The sequence below is a fragment of the Marmota flaviventris genome, chromosome 18, assembly GCF_047511675.1.
Source record: "Marmota flaviventris isolate mMarFla1 chromosome 18, mMarFla1.hap1, whole genome shotgun sequence".
Taxonomy (NCBI): Eukaryota; Metazoa; Chordata; class Mammalia; order Rodentia; family Sciuridae; genus Marmota; species Marmota flaviventris.
The window spans coordinates 12,134,376-12,149,109 of record NC_092515.1 but is presented as its reverse complement, the minus strand read 5'-3'; the positions used below and the strand labels follow the sequence as shown (position 1 = coordinate 12,149,109).

Genomic DNA, 14,734 nt, shown 5'->3' with positions numbered 1-14,734 from the left:
GGTTCCACCCCAAGCATTACGGGGGGGGGGGGGGGGGAAGGAATATATATATATATATAAATATGGTATTGGGCCAGGTTCTGGGGCAGAGGTCAGGGTCTAGGAGGGTTCAAAGTAAGGTCCAGAGTTCAGAGGCCAAAGGTTAAAGAGTCAGAGGTCAGGATCCAGGGAATTAAGAGTTTGTGGATGGACTTCAGAAAGTCCAGGGACTCAGGTTAGAAGCTGGGTTGGGCACTCACACTGCCGCCTGGCACACCAGTCCGATCCCACAGCAAAGTGAGTTCACTGTGCCCAGGGCCTGCTGAGCCATTGAGCTGGCCCCGGATCTCCACTGCGTACTTGTGGCCTCGCCCAGGCAGTGGGAAGAGGCGAGCAGACCCTGGACGCTGCAGTCGCCTCGTCTCCTTCTCCTGCTGTGCCACCCAGTGCCCCACCTCCTCCTGAGAAGAGGATAAAGGCCTCAGAGGCAGTGCGCCCCGACATGGCGCAGGTGGCAGGTGGCACTACTCAGGCACCAACCACACCTCCAGGACTGGTCCCTTCAGGTCCTCTTCCCTAGACCCTGACAACCTCCAAGTCACCCCGTGACCCACCTCCTCCCAGGGGAGTCTGACCTGGTAACTCAAACCGTCCCCACCTTCTTCAAATCTGTTCACAGTTGAAAACCCCAGTGCTGTCCTCCTCCTCTGAGGACACATCCCCAGTCTTCCCCTGGAACCACAGATGCCCTGCACCACACCTCAAGCCCCTCTTTACCAAAAACACACCGCAAACGTCTCAGGCTTCCTCACCATGTTCTCTGTGTCAGGGCCACGGGCCATCCGGGCCAGGACGTGTAGGCGTTGGGCCCGGGCCCACACTGCCACATCCTCAGCCCCCGGCCCACCTGGTCCTCCAGGCAGCAACGGGTGGATGAAGCCACGGTAGACCAGGGATACATCTGTCTCTGCGCTGGGGGTCAGGGTGATGGTTGTACTGCGGACAATCGAGACCTATAGCAGCCAGAGGTGGGGTGAACATGTGAGTCCCCCTCTGGATTAATCCCAAGTCCACACACCTTCCAGGCCATATCAGAGCCAAAGAAGGCTGATCGATGAAAACTTCTTCCCCATTTTAGCAAAAAAGAAAATGAGGTAGGGGCAGGGGTTAGGCAGCTTGCCCACCATCCTTCTGGGAGAAGAGTCAGGACTCAAACTTGGATGTCAGACAAACAGGGTCCTAGAGCCCAACTTGACTCCAGCTCCCACTCATCTCCAGGTCACATTAAACCTCCAGGACTGGCCCCTTCAGGTCCTCTTCCCTGATACACTATGCCACCTTCACACCTAAGTTTTTCCAAGCTTAGGCCTAAATGTTCCAAATGACGGACACAGTACATGATTCATTCTATTAGTGTGTGATTTGGGATTTTGTTTGGTTTGGTTTGGTTCACGGTGCTGGTGATTGAACCCAGCACCTCATACTGCTAGACAAGCACTCCACCACTGAGCTATATCCCCAGCCTCCATCCCTTTTTATTTTTTATGTTGAAACAGGGTCTTGCTAAATTGCCAAGCCTGGCTTCAAGCTTGTGATCCTCCTGCTCACCCTCTCAAGTAGCTGAGATTGCAGGCATGCCCCACCCTACCTACCTATATATATTCTTTTTAAGTTCATAAGGTAAATCAGACCTTTGAATGAAAATACTTTTAGGGTGATACAGCTCCATTTACAGCAGGGGATGTAACTCAGAGATGAAGTGCATATTCAGCTAAGTGCAAGGCCTTGGGTTCCATCCCTAGCACCACCAATACACACACACACACACACACACACACCACCAATATCCACTTGAAAAAAAATAAACCCTAGGCCCTGGAATATCAACACCCCCGGAGCGCCTAGCTGGTTGCCCACCTTGTCAGGCTGGGAGGCATTGGGTGGCTGCTGGAAGGTGAGCAGGTGGAGGCCAGGCAGGAAGCTCTGGGTGACACAGGCCTCTAGAGATGTGACGAAGACAGGTGCTGGCCCCCACCAGCCCACAGTGCCTGAGATCTGCTCCCCTCGGCAGCGGGCCTGCTCTGAGAGGACAAGGGTATGTGGAGTTGGGGGATCAGTGTAGGGTGCTCTGCCACCCCTCCTCCCCACTGCCCTGGACACTCACCAGGTCGAGGGAGGCAGCTCTCATTGTGCACACACCAGCCCAGGGCACCAGGCCACCGGGGAGGGGTTGTGGGACTACTAAAGGCCAGGCATGCCTGGCAGTCACCCAGCAGGCGGCCCAGACCCAGGCAGCTAGCAGCTGGACACTGCAAGGACAGGACGGGACAGGGTTCAGTGTCCACTGGAGCTCAAGGGAACAGGGAAGGGCTATAGATACAAGGGTCCTGGGTATAAGGAGCCAGGAAATTGGAGAATGGGGAATTGAAAGCAGGGCTGGAATGTGGTTATCAAAGACAGGCACTGGGGAGCCCAGGACAGGGTCAAAGACTCAAAGGATCAGGTTAGTGGGGAGACAAAGGTTCAGGGATTAGCAGGTAGGCAGGAACTAGGATCTTGGGTGTGAAAATAAGTCTTCCAGTCAGGGGAAGGTCCCTGACCACTTGGTTTAGGCAGAGGGAAGCTGAGGGCATGTCTCTCTGATAGGGGACAGAAGGGTTAGGGCAGTCACTCACAGCCCCTGAGGGTGTCCCAGGAGGGGGTGCAGCTTGGCAGGCTCCCTGACACCAACTGCATTCAGGGTCTCGGGAGCAGACGCTGTGGTCTGTGTACATGGAACAATAGTCCAGGTGGTACTGTAGGGAGGGGGTGGAGACAGAGGAGGAAGCTGCTCAGAGCTGGGGCTTGCCACCCAACCCCTCGCTCACTGTGATCATCCCAGGGACCCCTAATTGCTCAACACCACAAGGACCCTTCATTCCTCCCCCAGCCCAGGGACCCTCTAACTCCCCTTCCCTCAACCCCAGGGATTCTGTCCCTCCTCTCGTGGCTCTAGGGATCCCCCTACCCCCAGAGGCATCCTCCACACTTTTTCTCTCACCCATGGAAACCATGCTACCCCCTCACCCAGCCACCCTCTCCCCTACCACCCCAGTGCTCACATCCAGGGCAGGTGCCTGGAACACGAAGGGGGGCACTTTGTAGGCCATCAAATCCCCACGAGGCCGGCCACTGTACCCTCCAGCCACCAACAGGACACTGCCACCAAGCACTGCCGCCACATGTGAGTACCGACCACTAGGAGGTGCTGCTCGGCCTAGAAAGATACAGAACCACAACATGAGAGCCCAAACCCCCAACTCCATTTCCATGGCTTCCCTGTCAAGGGTTACCTTGACTCTCCTGGGACTCAGCTCAGCCTTCTTGTTGCTGCTTCAATTTCATCTGCCCAAGGAAACCCTCCCAGGTTGCCTGACTTCACACTGGTTATAATTCGCTCATTTCTCTGAACCCCAATGTCCCTGCCCAAATCATCTTTCAGAAAGAACATGATTTTTGAGGTCAGAAAGAGTTGGGTTCAAATCCTGAATCTATTACTTACTTGGGTTCAAATCATGGTTCAACTATTAGCTGTGTGGCTTTAGGAAGGAGACTCAACTTCTCTGAGTCGGTTTTTTCCTCTATAAATGGCACCACCAACCCACTTTTGGGAAATGGGGAGTAAAGGAGAGCTACCCAGATCTGTCAGCACCAGCCTCCCCTCTGGTGACAGCCCCATTTTCTTCTGGAAAATAACCCTTTCCCATTCCTAATTCTAGAGACTTGAGTGGCGCTATCCCTGCCTCTGGCAAAAGTAGTGTCTTAGCCCAGGCCTCAGTCTCAGAAACTAGTTCAAGGATGGGTACAGGACCCAGTTCCAACAATTCTTGGGAAAAAGAAATTCTCTAGGAATTTTAAGGGAGTAGAATAAAATCTAAGAGCTATTAGTAACCATCTACAAAAGGCAAACAGCTAGAGACTGAGAAATGGAGGAAGAATGGCAGACACTGTGATGTGAACACCTAACTCCAGCCCAGCCTTGAGTTGTGACCCAAGTGAGCCAAAACATTCTCTTTTCTGCTTATACCACTGGGTCAGGTTTCTGTCACTTAAAACCAAGAGTCCCGACAGAAAGGTAACTGGTCAGTGAATGGTGACTCTGCACCCTCCTCTGATCCATGTGACCTGTAAACACATGGGAATTTTCCCAGGGAATTGCTAATTTGAAAAAGGAAGAGGCTTCCAGAAATTTCACATTCTGATCCTCCAAGTAAAGGGACTGAAGGGAAGAACAGGGAGAGGCAGAAGAGCCCTGGCACACTAAGGGCCTTGAACACCAGGCCTAAGCTTTACTCCTGATGGTCACACAGGGTTCCCTTCTGACTCTTCCTCCTTCCTGGCCCCTAAGTATTATGTTCTTCCTCATGCCTCAGTCCTCTGTCCTTGGTCTCCTTTTCAGTAGGGAGGGGAGGACAGATGGGCCCCGGGAGTCCAGAGTTTCCTGAAAAGATATTCCCAGTTTGTGTATTTAGCATCTTCTGAGGAGAGAGCTTGTGGTTTTCTTCCCAATCTCAAAACCAAGATCTAATGATTTTGGAAGGGTGCTCCACACCCCCTCCCTAGTGAGCCCTATGTCCTATAGCAGGCCCCTCATTGCTATCAGAAAAACAAAGTATCAGGAAAAATACAGGGGGAAACAAAAGAAAAAAGTAATAAAGAAAATTTAAGAAAGAACAAACAAACAAACATGTTGAGCCCTTCACAGCATTCTTCATAATTCATGCACCATCTCAACATGCTCTCACATCCGTCTAACAGTTTAACGTTCTCATAATCCCCATTTCATAGACGAGGAGAGTGAGGCACAGAGATTAAATGACAGTTTGTGTGCAGATGGCTGTTGAAGCCAGCCATCTTCGTTCTTCCACTCGTCCACTGTGGCCTAGAAGTTACTGCTTCCTGGGCAGTTCCCTGGGGAAGCAGGAAAAATGGCAAGCCATGAATTGAAACCTAGGTCCGGTGCTGCTGAATGATGCTCCCATCTCCATGGTAATGATACCCTAGTCCTGTCTCCAGCCCAGGCTTGCCTCCTAAGGCCAGCTCCAATAGGATATCATCCAACAAGGACCTCAATAGTTCAAGTACAGATTCACTGTGAGGAGGTGGGAGGACGGGACTCTCAGGAGCCCTCAGGGAAAGAGAGGGGCCACTCACCCTCAGGGGTTCCTGGGGGGGCAAGTTCAGCCCCTGACACCCACTGATGGCAGCCAAGGTGGTAAAAGAAGATGCCGTCTTCATAACATTTTTCCTCCTGGTAATGGGTGTGCACGTTGCCCCCTGGGAAAGGAGGAAAGGGGCACAGCTGGCAAGCCTGGGGGAGGTGGGGACATCCATGCAGGGAGCCTCAGTTAAGGGTTGGTTCAGGCCCCTGGAAGGCAAGCAGGACTGGCGAGCCTCCTCACCATAGACCACCATGTAGTTGCCCAGGACACTGGCTGTGTGGAAGGCTCGCTCCCGTGGGCCCTGAAGCCCATCCCGACCCTTTAGAGTTGTCCACACCCGACGATCCACATGGAAGAGCTCAGTGGAGTTGACCCGCACAGAAAACCTACAGGGGAGAGGCAAGAAGGGTTCAGGGCAGGAAGGGCCTCTCTCCCTCCTCTGGGCTCTTAAGAGCTCTGTGAACACCCAGGATGGAGACTGGCCACTCGGTGCTCTCTGTGGGCAGGACCCAGGTCTAGCTCATCTCTGAGTTACCTACGTAATCTGGCAAAGGCTGGACACTAAGTAGGACCTTAACGAATGGATAAATGAGTGGAACTATGGGGGAGAAAGTAACTAAGAGATTGAATAAAAGATCAGAGAAGGTATGAGAGTAAGGAAACGAATGAGTAATAAATGAATGAGTGAAGGAGAGACTAAATGAACACAGGAATCTGTTAAGCTAAAGTTCCAGAAGTTCAGGGGTAGGTCACTCACCGGGCAGTGGAGGGCCGGTGTCCACCATGAACCAACAGGGCACGGGAGGGAGCATGGAACACCATGGAGTGGCCAGTGGCGGCAGGGGGCCGCCCACCTGCTGGGATCACCTGCTCCCAATAGCCCCCACTGGTACTGTCAAGGCGGAAACGGAAGAGGCCAGAGGAGAAGAGGTCGTGCTGGGTGCGGCCACCAGACACATAGAGCCAGATGTCATCCACCAGGGCAGCTGCATGGCCTGCCAGGCCTGGGGGCGCAGAGGAGCTGGAGGAAGTTTGTGCCAAGAGCTTCCAGCGGCCCCCACCCAGAGGACTGAAGGCCCACACATCATTGGTAAGCGAGCCATCAGCCAGCTCACCACCCATCAGCACCAGGGAGCCAGCCCAGGCCACGGCCACGTGGGAGTGACGGGCAGCCTGTGGGAAGAGAAAAGAAGACAGAGATGGAGAGGGAAACAGATGGTGACACAGAGAGCCAGAGCCAGACAGAGACATAAATGTAGAGACAGAGAAAGACAGACAGATGGTGAGACAGAGACAGAAAGAGAAAGACAGGGATATGCAGAGAGGGAAAGGAGAGACAGACATAGAAAGACAGAAAATACAAACAGAGAAGGTGAGACAAAGAAACGCAGTAAGAAAGGGAAGAAGCAAGGAGACAAACAGCACTCCTGGTAGAGTGCTTGCCCAGCACGGGCAAGGCCTGGGTTCAATTCCTAGCAAGAAAATAAAGATGAGCCAGAAACAGAAAATGAGACAGACAAAGGCAGAAGCGGGTTCCTATGTAAAATTGTGGGGGTAAGGGGCATGCGGGGTAATGGGGTCATTGTAGGGAGCCCTGGCTGGGTCTGACAGGTGGACAGGTTCCTCCAGCCAAGACAGGGGAGGGGCCATACCGGGGCAGGACTCAGGTCCCAGCACTCCCAGGTGTTGGCAGAGAAGTTGTACAGGACAAGGTCACCCAGGGCCTTGTTGAGGTCTTGGCCTGTAGAGGGGTTGACGGTCTTAAGCCCTGGTCACAGGCTGCCAGGCCTCCAGACCCCACTCAGTCAACCCATCAGCTCACCTCCAAAAACAGCCAGCAGCCCTGGTGGGGACAGGAAGGCACCAGCTGCCCCAATACGGGCAGAGAAGGCAGGGTCCCCAGCACTCACGTTGTGCCACCAGCCAGCCCCCTGGTTCTCCCACAGGTGCAGATCACAGGCACGTCCCAGAAAGCCAGGCTCACAACGGCATGGTCCCAGGGGCTGAGGAGAAGGAAACATAAAGGCAGGAAGAGAAAGAGAGCGGAGAGAAGATACACAGAGAGAAATAAGCGGAGAGAGACGGGGGGACAGAAAGGGAGAAGGAGAGAGACAGACAGGAAGGGAAAGAATGGAAGAGACAGAGGGGTAAAAAAAGATAGGAAGGAGGAGATGGGCAAAGACACAAAGGGAGAGAAACAGGGCACACAGAGACACAATCAGAAAAGGCAGAGAAGTAGCAAAGATCAGCAGAAAAAGGGAGGGGCCCACAAAGGGACAGGCAAGAAGACAAAGAGGACAGGTAGGAAGACAGGTAGGAGGACAGCATGGAGGTCAATGCTCAGCCCAAGGCACAATCTAGTTGCCAAGGGCTCAGGGCCAAGGTCCCGGGTAAAAGGACAAAAGACATGGCAGGGAACCCAACGCCACACAGAACAGGAGGGAGGAAAGAGGACAGTGCTCCCTGGTGAGGGGGGATATGGGGGAGGATGGAGTGGGAGATGAGGCCTGAAGGTGGGCATAGAGCAGGGCTAGGGTCAAGGTTGGGTGGCATCTGGAAGGAGAGTAGAGTGGGTGGCTAGAGCCTAGGGAGCTTCAGGCAGGAGCAAGATCCCATCTCAGAGCTGGGAGTGGTTTCACAGATCAGGACCTTAGGTGGACACGACTGGGGACAGCTCACCGAGGCACAGGTACCATGGCTGCCACAGTAGGCTGAACACTCCTGCAGGCTGCAGTCAGGGCCCCCCCAGCCTGGCTCGCAGACGCACACTCCAGAGGGCTGGCACTGCCCATGGTTCTGACAGCCCCCCGGGCACAGGGAGAAACGGAAGGAGGCATTAAAGCCCAGCAGGTTGTAGTTGGCATCACTGAAGAGGTGCAGCAGCATCTGCGGGTACAAGGGGACTGGGCATAGCAGGTAGGCTCTGGAGACTAGACGAGGAGGATGACCCGCCCACAGAAGGGACCCACGACCCCTCTGCCTTTCTCTGTCTCTTTCCACCTACTTTGCCCGTGTCCTTCTCTCTGATGTCCTCTGGCTGCCTCTCTGTTCCTCGTGGTCTCGTTTCCCTCTGTACTCCTCTCTCCCCCAGGTCCCACTAGATCCTCCAGCTTCAGCCATGCAGCACATCTCCACTAACCTTGCCCGAGGAAGCCTCAATGGGTGGAGGGCGTGTGCTGCCACTCAGACTTGCAAGCAGCGGGCCTCTGGGAGAGTCACCGTCATACACAAACAGGTAGTCATATGTGCATTCTGTGTCCAGGAAAAGGAAGTCCAGTAGGATCCGGTGCTGGGGGCTTGGAGCTGGGAGGTGAGCAGAGGGACCAGGTTCTCATGTGGACCTTCTCCCCACCCCTCCACACCACCCACCCACAGACTCCACACTCTGCTCTGAATAATGTGGGGCTCATGGGTGAGTCAGGCTTAGACCCCACCTTGAAAGGACTCCCAGGCTTATAGCTCAAGGAGGTCAGATCTGTGATAGCCAGAAGGACAGGAGTCTAGAGAAGGAATCACAGTATCAGTCCTGCAATCAGGCTGAACATCTCCTCGCTGGTCAGATGGGGAAACTAATGTGCAGAGGAAAACCCAGCCCAGTGGTCAGAAAGCTGAAGTGTCCCTGATATTGCACATGTCCTGTCTGCATGAGCTTCAGACAGGCTAGGCTGAGGGTCAGGGCCCAAGCCCTAGCAGACATGAGACTTGCCCTGTGCCAAACTGAAAAAACTCCAAGGGAAGACCTGTCTACTCCACCTGAACAAAGGTATAATCCTGGAGTGTCACAGTTCTCTGCCCCTACCCAGAGTTTCATATCTTTGTTTACTGCAGTGGTTACAGGCACAAACTGATCTGCCTGGGCTTGAATCCTGACTCTGCCACTGAAGAGCTAATAGCTACATGCCTTTGGACAAGTCACCTACCTTCCCTGACTCTGGGGATATAATGATACTGCAGTGTATTGTGGATCAGTAGCTTTTAGGCCAAGGCTGGGGATATAGCTCAGTGGAAGAGCACTAGCCCAAGGTGCATAAGGCTCTGGGTTCCATCCCCAGGATCACAGAACAAACAAATTTTTTGGCCATTTCTCACATTTAAAGGTGAGTGCTGCCAGGCATGGTGGCGAGGCCTGTAATCCCAGAGACTTAGGAGACTGAGGCATCAGGACTGTGAATTCAAAGCCAGCCTTAGCAACTTAGCAAGGCCCTAAGCAACTCAGTGAGATCCTATCTCTAAATAAAAATATTTAAAAAAAAAAAAAACCACTGGGGATGTGGCTCAGTGGTTAAGCACCCCTGAGTTCAATCCCTGCTACCCCCCAAAAAAAAAAAAGTAGTGCTGATTCCCTTCTAGCTGAAAAGCCTTTGATGCCTGGCCTGACCAAAAAAAAGTAGCAAAACATTCTGGAACTGCTGATGCTAGGAAGTAAAAAGGCTGCATATTTTACCTGGGCTTCGTGGACTGCTCTCAGAATGCAGCACCATGCTACAGAAAGCCAAAGCCACGTGGATAGTCCACACTATGTGTTCCAGCTGAGCTTTCAGCTGACAGCCAGAATCAAATCAGCTGCCATCCCTGGGAGGGACCTCCTTGGACATCCAGCCCAGGTGAGCATTCAGGTGACTACAGCTCCAGCTGACATCTGAGTGACTGTGTGAGAGGCAATAATGCCCATAAAGTGCTTATGATGGAGTCTAGCTTATCACAGCAAGAGCTTAATACTGTCACTATTCTTGCTCTCAGCCAGGTCCTAGCTCCAGAAGACTCTCATTCCACATCCCAAACTAGGTGTCCCTATGAGACACTGCAGGCAGCTCAGAGGAGTCCTACATGCTGAGGAAACTAGAAGCTGGGTTCCAGCTCTGACCCTGACCTGCTGGAGGATCCTGGGAAAGCCCTTCACCCACAACCACTCAGCACTCCCATCTGGATCCTACAGATTTAACACTCCCTCTGACTGTGTTTGTGAATCAGTTCCACGGGCTCTCTGAGCCTCAGTTTCTATAACTGTAAAACAGGAATAATTCTCCTCGTCTACCATGGCTAATGTGAACATTCAGGAAGATGATAACTCTAACCTGCCAGCCCAGAGCCAGGGTGCTCAGTAATACGCACTGCCCAGCCCTCATCCTTGTCCTCTCTCACCAGGACCACTGATTCAGATTCCTTCCAGGCCTGGCCTCCAGTCTTGCTCTAAAATGGGTCTTTCCAACTTGACATCTGGCCCTGTCCTTCCTCTACTCAAAAGTCCTGTGTGGTTCCTCACCACCCTGGGAGAAAATCCAGCTCCCTAACTTGGTGTTTGGAGGACGATCTTGTCACATCACCCCAATGCTCACAGCTCTATGGAGCAGGGCCTTTGTGCAAGCTCTGCCTGGAGTACATCCTTCTCTTAGTAGCAAGCTTCCCCTCCCCACCCAGGAAGCCTTCCCTGATGGCCCCTAGCTGGGTTAGGAGTCCCCCTTCAGGGTTCTCATGTCTCACTACAACCTTCATTCCTCTGGGTCAGGTCTACTTCCCCTGCAGCCTAGGAGGCCCACAGAGCAGGACCTGGGCCTGGGCCTCATTCCCTTCCCAGCACTGCCCAACACAGGCCTGGCACTGAGCAAGGGCTCAGCAAATGCTGGAATGAAGAAATGCACAAAAGGAAGACTTCTGAAGCTGGCAGCTCTCAGGCTCTGACCAGAGCCCCCAGGGAACACCACATAAAGATCCCCACCCGTGGCCTGGGGAAGGCAGAAAACCCATTCAGCTGGACCAGGCAACCAGACCTCCCAGAATCTCACTAGCCTCAACCAAACTACACAGCTCTGTTCCTGGAATCACAAGAACATCTTTGTCAAGTGCCTGCTAGAGGCCAGCTCACCATCTGCCTTCCCCCAAGTTCCTCCCTAAGTTCAAGGTCTCCTGTTTCCACCCAATCCACACATGATTCCTGACAGAAATCTGATCCCAAACCACCACCCCTGCCACCCCCACCCCCACCCCTGCTCCAAAGCAGGATTCTCTTACTCCTGAGGGCTGGGACTAGATAAAACTGTGAACTTGGCATAAAAGTGGACTGGTTGCTGATTTTTCAAATATAGAGGGAGATACTGGTTCTCAGAGGTGACAAGGCTTGGGAAGATGGAAGATCAAGAGAGGTCTAGAGGCCTCCCAGATATTTCCTTCACCCCAATATCCCTATAGTTGGTCCCCAAGTGTCATTGGTGAAACTCCACAAACATCTCCCTGCAATCTCCACACCTCATGACCATGCCCCAGCCCCTGCCTAATTCAGAACTCACTCTCTCCTATAGATCAGCATCCCCACCCAGCCTGAGAGCCATGCCCAAAATCTTTCAGTGGCTCCCTAGCAATCCCAAGAGAAAGGTCAAGCTGCTCAGCGTGACATTCAAGGCCCATCTTCCCCAGCTCTGGGCTCCCTCCTCAAGTCCCAGTCTACAGTGCAGCCAGACCGGACAAACCCAGAAGGATCCTGAGAGATACCTGCCTCACTCATGTCTGCATAGAGGCTGTTCCCATTTCCAACTCTGTAAACTCCTATGTGTACTTCAGAACCCTGTTTCAGAGGCTCCTCCTCTATGATTTCCAGCAGATTCTTCACCTTCCCCTAAGCACATTCAGCCTCAGTGGCAGACTGGGGGCCTCATGTCATACCTAGCCCCACCATTGCCAACATGTTTGGGAATCTTCAGGGTCAGAGAGTGATTTCCGCCCCCCACCACCACACTCATGCTGTTCTCATCCTACAGTCTGACAGAAACGGCTCCCATACTGGGTCAGGCAGACATGCTTACCCCAAGACATATGCCTTCATCTATACCCCACAAAGCAGACAAAGAGATCTTCTAAAACATAAATCATGCCCTTCCTCTTACTTATCAAAACCTTTCTGAAGCTCCCCAGTGTCCCCAAGATTAAAAAAATAACAAGCTCCACAGTCTACCAACCAAAGAAAGTCCTACATGACTCAGGCTCTGCTATCCCTCTGGCCTTTGCCCAGGGTCTCCTACCTCTCCTTGTAGGCTACTGCCAAACCTACTGCCCTGTGAGGACTTCCTGGAATTTTCTAGACACTGTCTTTGGACTTCTCTTCTCCCTCCATATTGCCTTCAGGATACAGTTCAAAATCACAAAGTCCTATACCCTCTAGTTTCTCCCAACCCCCCAAACTCTGGTTTGATGGTTACTATCTGACACTCTGTTTCAGTATATCCAATTTCCAGTTGCTCAAAAGCATCACACTCTCCCACTTCCAGGCCTTTGCAGGCTGCTTTCCTTGCCAAGAATGTTTTTTTCCACTTCTTACCCATGTCACTGGTCTCAGCCAATCCCCAGGTTAAGTCAGATGTCTTCTCTGGGCTTCCCACTCCCCAGGAATGGCTTTGCCCCGCCCCTATTCTCTGGGAGCCCATAAGAGTAGGGTTGAGGTCTTTGTACAGACCTCTCCCTGTTTCTGGAATGCTCTTCTTCCCATTCCTGGCTAATTCCCATTGGTCACTTAGATCTCAGCTTTGACATCTCCTCCAGGAAGCCTCTCTGCTCTCCCAGGCCCTAGGGTTTCACCATCACAGACCACTCTGAGCTGTATTTGTCTCCCCCACTAGATTCCAAGCCCTAAGTCACTCCTGTTATGTTCTGGTGGCAAATATGTGTAGCACACGAATGACTAAAAACAAATGCGTTTATTGAAATAATTTAAACATAATAATAATAATCCTAATATCATTTATTAAACATTTATTATGAATCAGGCATCGGGTATGTTAAATACCTGGTTTCATTTAATTCTAACATCCCTAGGAGGTGACTACAATTGTCATCCCCATTTGGGGTAAGAGAAGTCAAACCTCAGAGAAAGTAAGTCAACTGCTCAAAGTCACAGACCATATATAGCCTAAATTCTAAACCAAGTGACTGAACCGAGAGCCTTAGTGTTCAGCAATTACTCAGAATACCCCTCACTGATGCTCTTGGTTGGTCTGCACACACCTCTCCCACCAGACTTTCAGACCTCCAGAATGGGGCTCAGATTACAACACTGGGTGTCCTGCATTTTAGAGTAACCGCTCTGGACCAGAACAGGGCTCTGGCAATGTGCTGGGTGGATGGATGCACAAATGAATGGACTAGCGAATGAGTGAGTGACCCACGCGGCCCCACTCACCCTCGATAAGCCATTCGCAGTTGCCATTGACGCTGTAGTTGCCCGCACCATCCGTCACGAAGCCTGGTGCCTCCCGTAGCACCTGCCGCTGCCCCTTGCAGTCCCCGGCCAGGGCCCCAGGGGACAGCGGCCCCAGCATAGCCAAGGCCAGGGCCAGTACCGCGCCCAGAGCCTGGCCCAAGGCCATCGCCGCCTGCGGCACTGACTCCTTGGAGACGGGAAGGGCCTTAAAGACCCGGAGAGGACCCTCTACTGGGGTGAGTCCCTGCAAATGCGACCTCTATAGGGGTAGCATGGCCTTGTAGACCGGGGAGGTCCAGCAGACGCAGTCCCCGCGAAGGGAACAGCCGCTGTTGATGGGCTCTGGAAGCCGAGGAGCGGGCTCTATCCACCCATGGAAGGCCCTGTAAACAGGGTCGTTTTGGATGGGGTCGACGCTTAGGGACCGAAAGGGTCCCTGATAGACACGGGCCCCCATAGGGGGGCCGACCCCATAAATAGTGTCCAGGGGTTAGACTCAGGCCGCTGCAGGCCAAAACAGACCTTATAGACGGGAAGGTCCCCAGGGTCCAAGGGTTCTAAGGCCCGGCAGGGGCTCCATAAAGGGTGCAGGCCCGGACCGGCCAGGTAGGTAGGTCCCAGGGAGACCCCTCCAGGTGGGGGCGGGGCGCGAGCGGGTGCCAGGGGCGGAGCCTGTCTTCACGGCTCGGGCCCGGATTCCATAGGCGCACTCACTTAGCTCTCACCCTCCCGCGCCTCCCTCCCGAGCCGGATAGGCCAGACCAGAGAGACTAGGGGATGGTCGGGCCAGAGAGGCCCGGGGAAGACCCGCCGGGAGGGCGTGGGGGCGGGAACCAAGAGGCCGCTCTGGGAGAACCCGCCAAGAGAAGGCGAGAAGTTGAAGACCGGCAGATCAGAGCGGCCCTGGGAGGACTACGGAGGATCCAACCCCACCCCTCCGCAAAGAGAGACTTCCGGAGATCTCCCCACCCATCTGTACTCGACCGCATGCGCATCAGCGACCTCTGTGGCTGGCGGAGCAAGAGAATCACGCATGCGCAGCGGCAAGAGCATACCGAAAAATCTGGGAGAGCAAAGCAGTTAGCTAAGCAAAGCTTTTGCCACTGGAGGGCGCCTCTATATCCGATTGGAAAAGAAGGTAAAAATAAAGGAGCAGTGCAATACAGGGCTCTGCCAGATGATTGAAATCTTCTGTGCTCCCAGATTCCGAGTCAACACGAAGTTCAGATTATGTAACCCCTTGCCTCGGGTCCCAAAATGTCATTTCACAGACAGACACACTGTAATCCCGAACCTGAAACGGTTCTTGCTCAACCCTGCAGCTCAGCACCATCAAGATGTAAAAGAAGCCACATTATAAATAAAA

General features: G+C 53.2%; 1 protein-coding gene across 1 annotated transcript in view; it reads right to left on the bottom strand.

The window, feature by feature from the left end:
• Megf8 (multiple EGF like domains 8) overlaps positions 1-14,399 on the bottom strand; it is a 40,375-nt gene extending 25,976 nt beyond the window's left edge. The window contains exons 1-14 of the mRNA XM_027945854.3: positions 13,348-14,399; positions 8,320-8,483; positions 7,860-8,066; positions 7,003-7,183; positions 6,833-6,921; positions 5,938-6,353; positions 5,421-5,566; positions 5,173-5,295; positions 3,081-3,235; positions 2,655-2,774; positions 2,144-2,288; positions 1,897-2,060; positions 792-992; positions 240-440 (exon numbers count right to left, since the gene is read on the bottom strand). Of these exons, the coding sequence (XP_027801655.2) occupies positions 240-440; positions 792-992; positions 1,897-2,060; positions 2,144-2,288; positions 2,655-2,774; positions 3,081-3,235; positions 5,173-5,295; positions 5,421-5,566; positions 5,938-6,353; positions 6,833-6,921; positions 7,003-7,183; positions 7,860-8,066; positions 8,320-8,483; positions 13,348-13,534 (2,499 nt within the window). The 5' untranslated portion in view covers positions 13,535-14,399. The remainder of the gene's footprint in view (positions 1-239; positions 441-791; positions 993-1,896; positions 2,061-2,143; positions 2,289-2,654; positions 2,775-3,080; positions 3,236-5,172; positions 5,296-5,420; positions 5,567-5,937; positions 6,354-6,832; positions 6,922-7,002; positions 7,184-7,859; positions 8,067-8,319; positions 8,484-13,347) is intronic.
• Between the last annotated feature and the right edge of the window lie 335 nt (positions 14,400-14,734).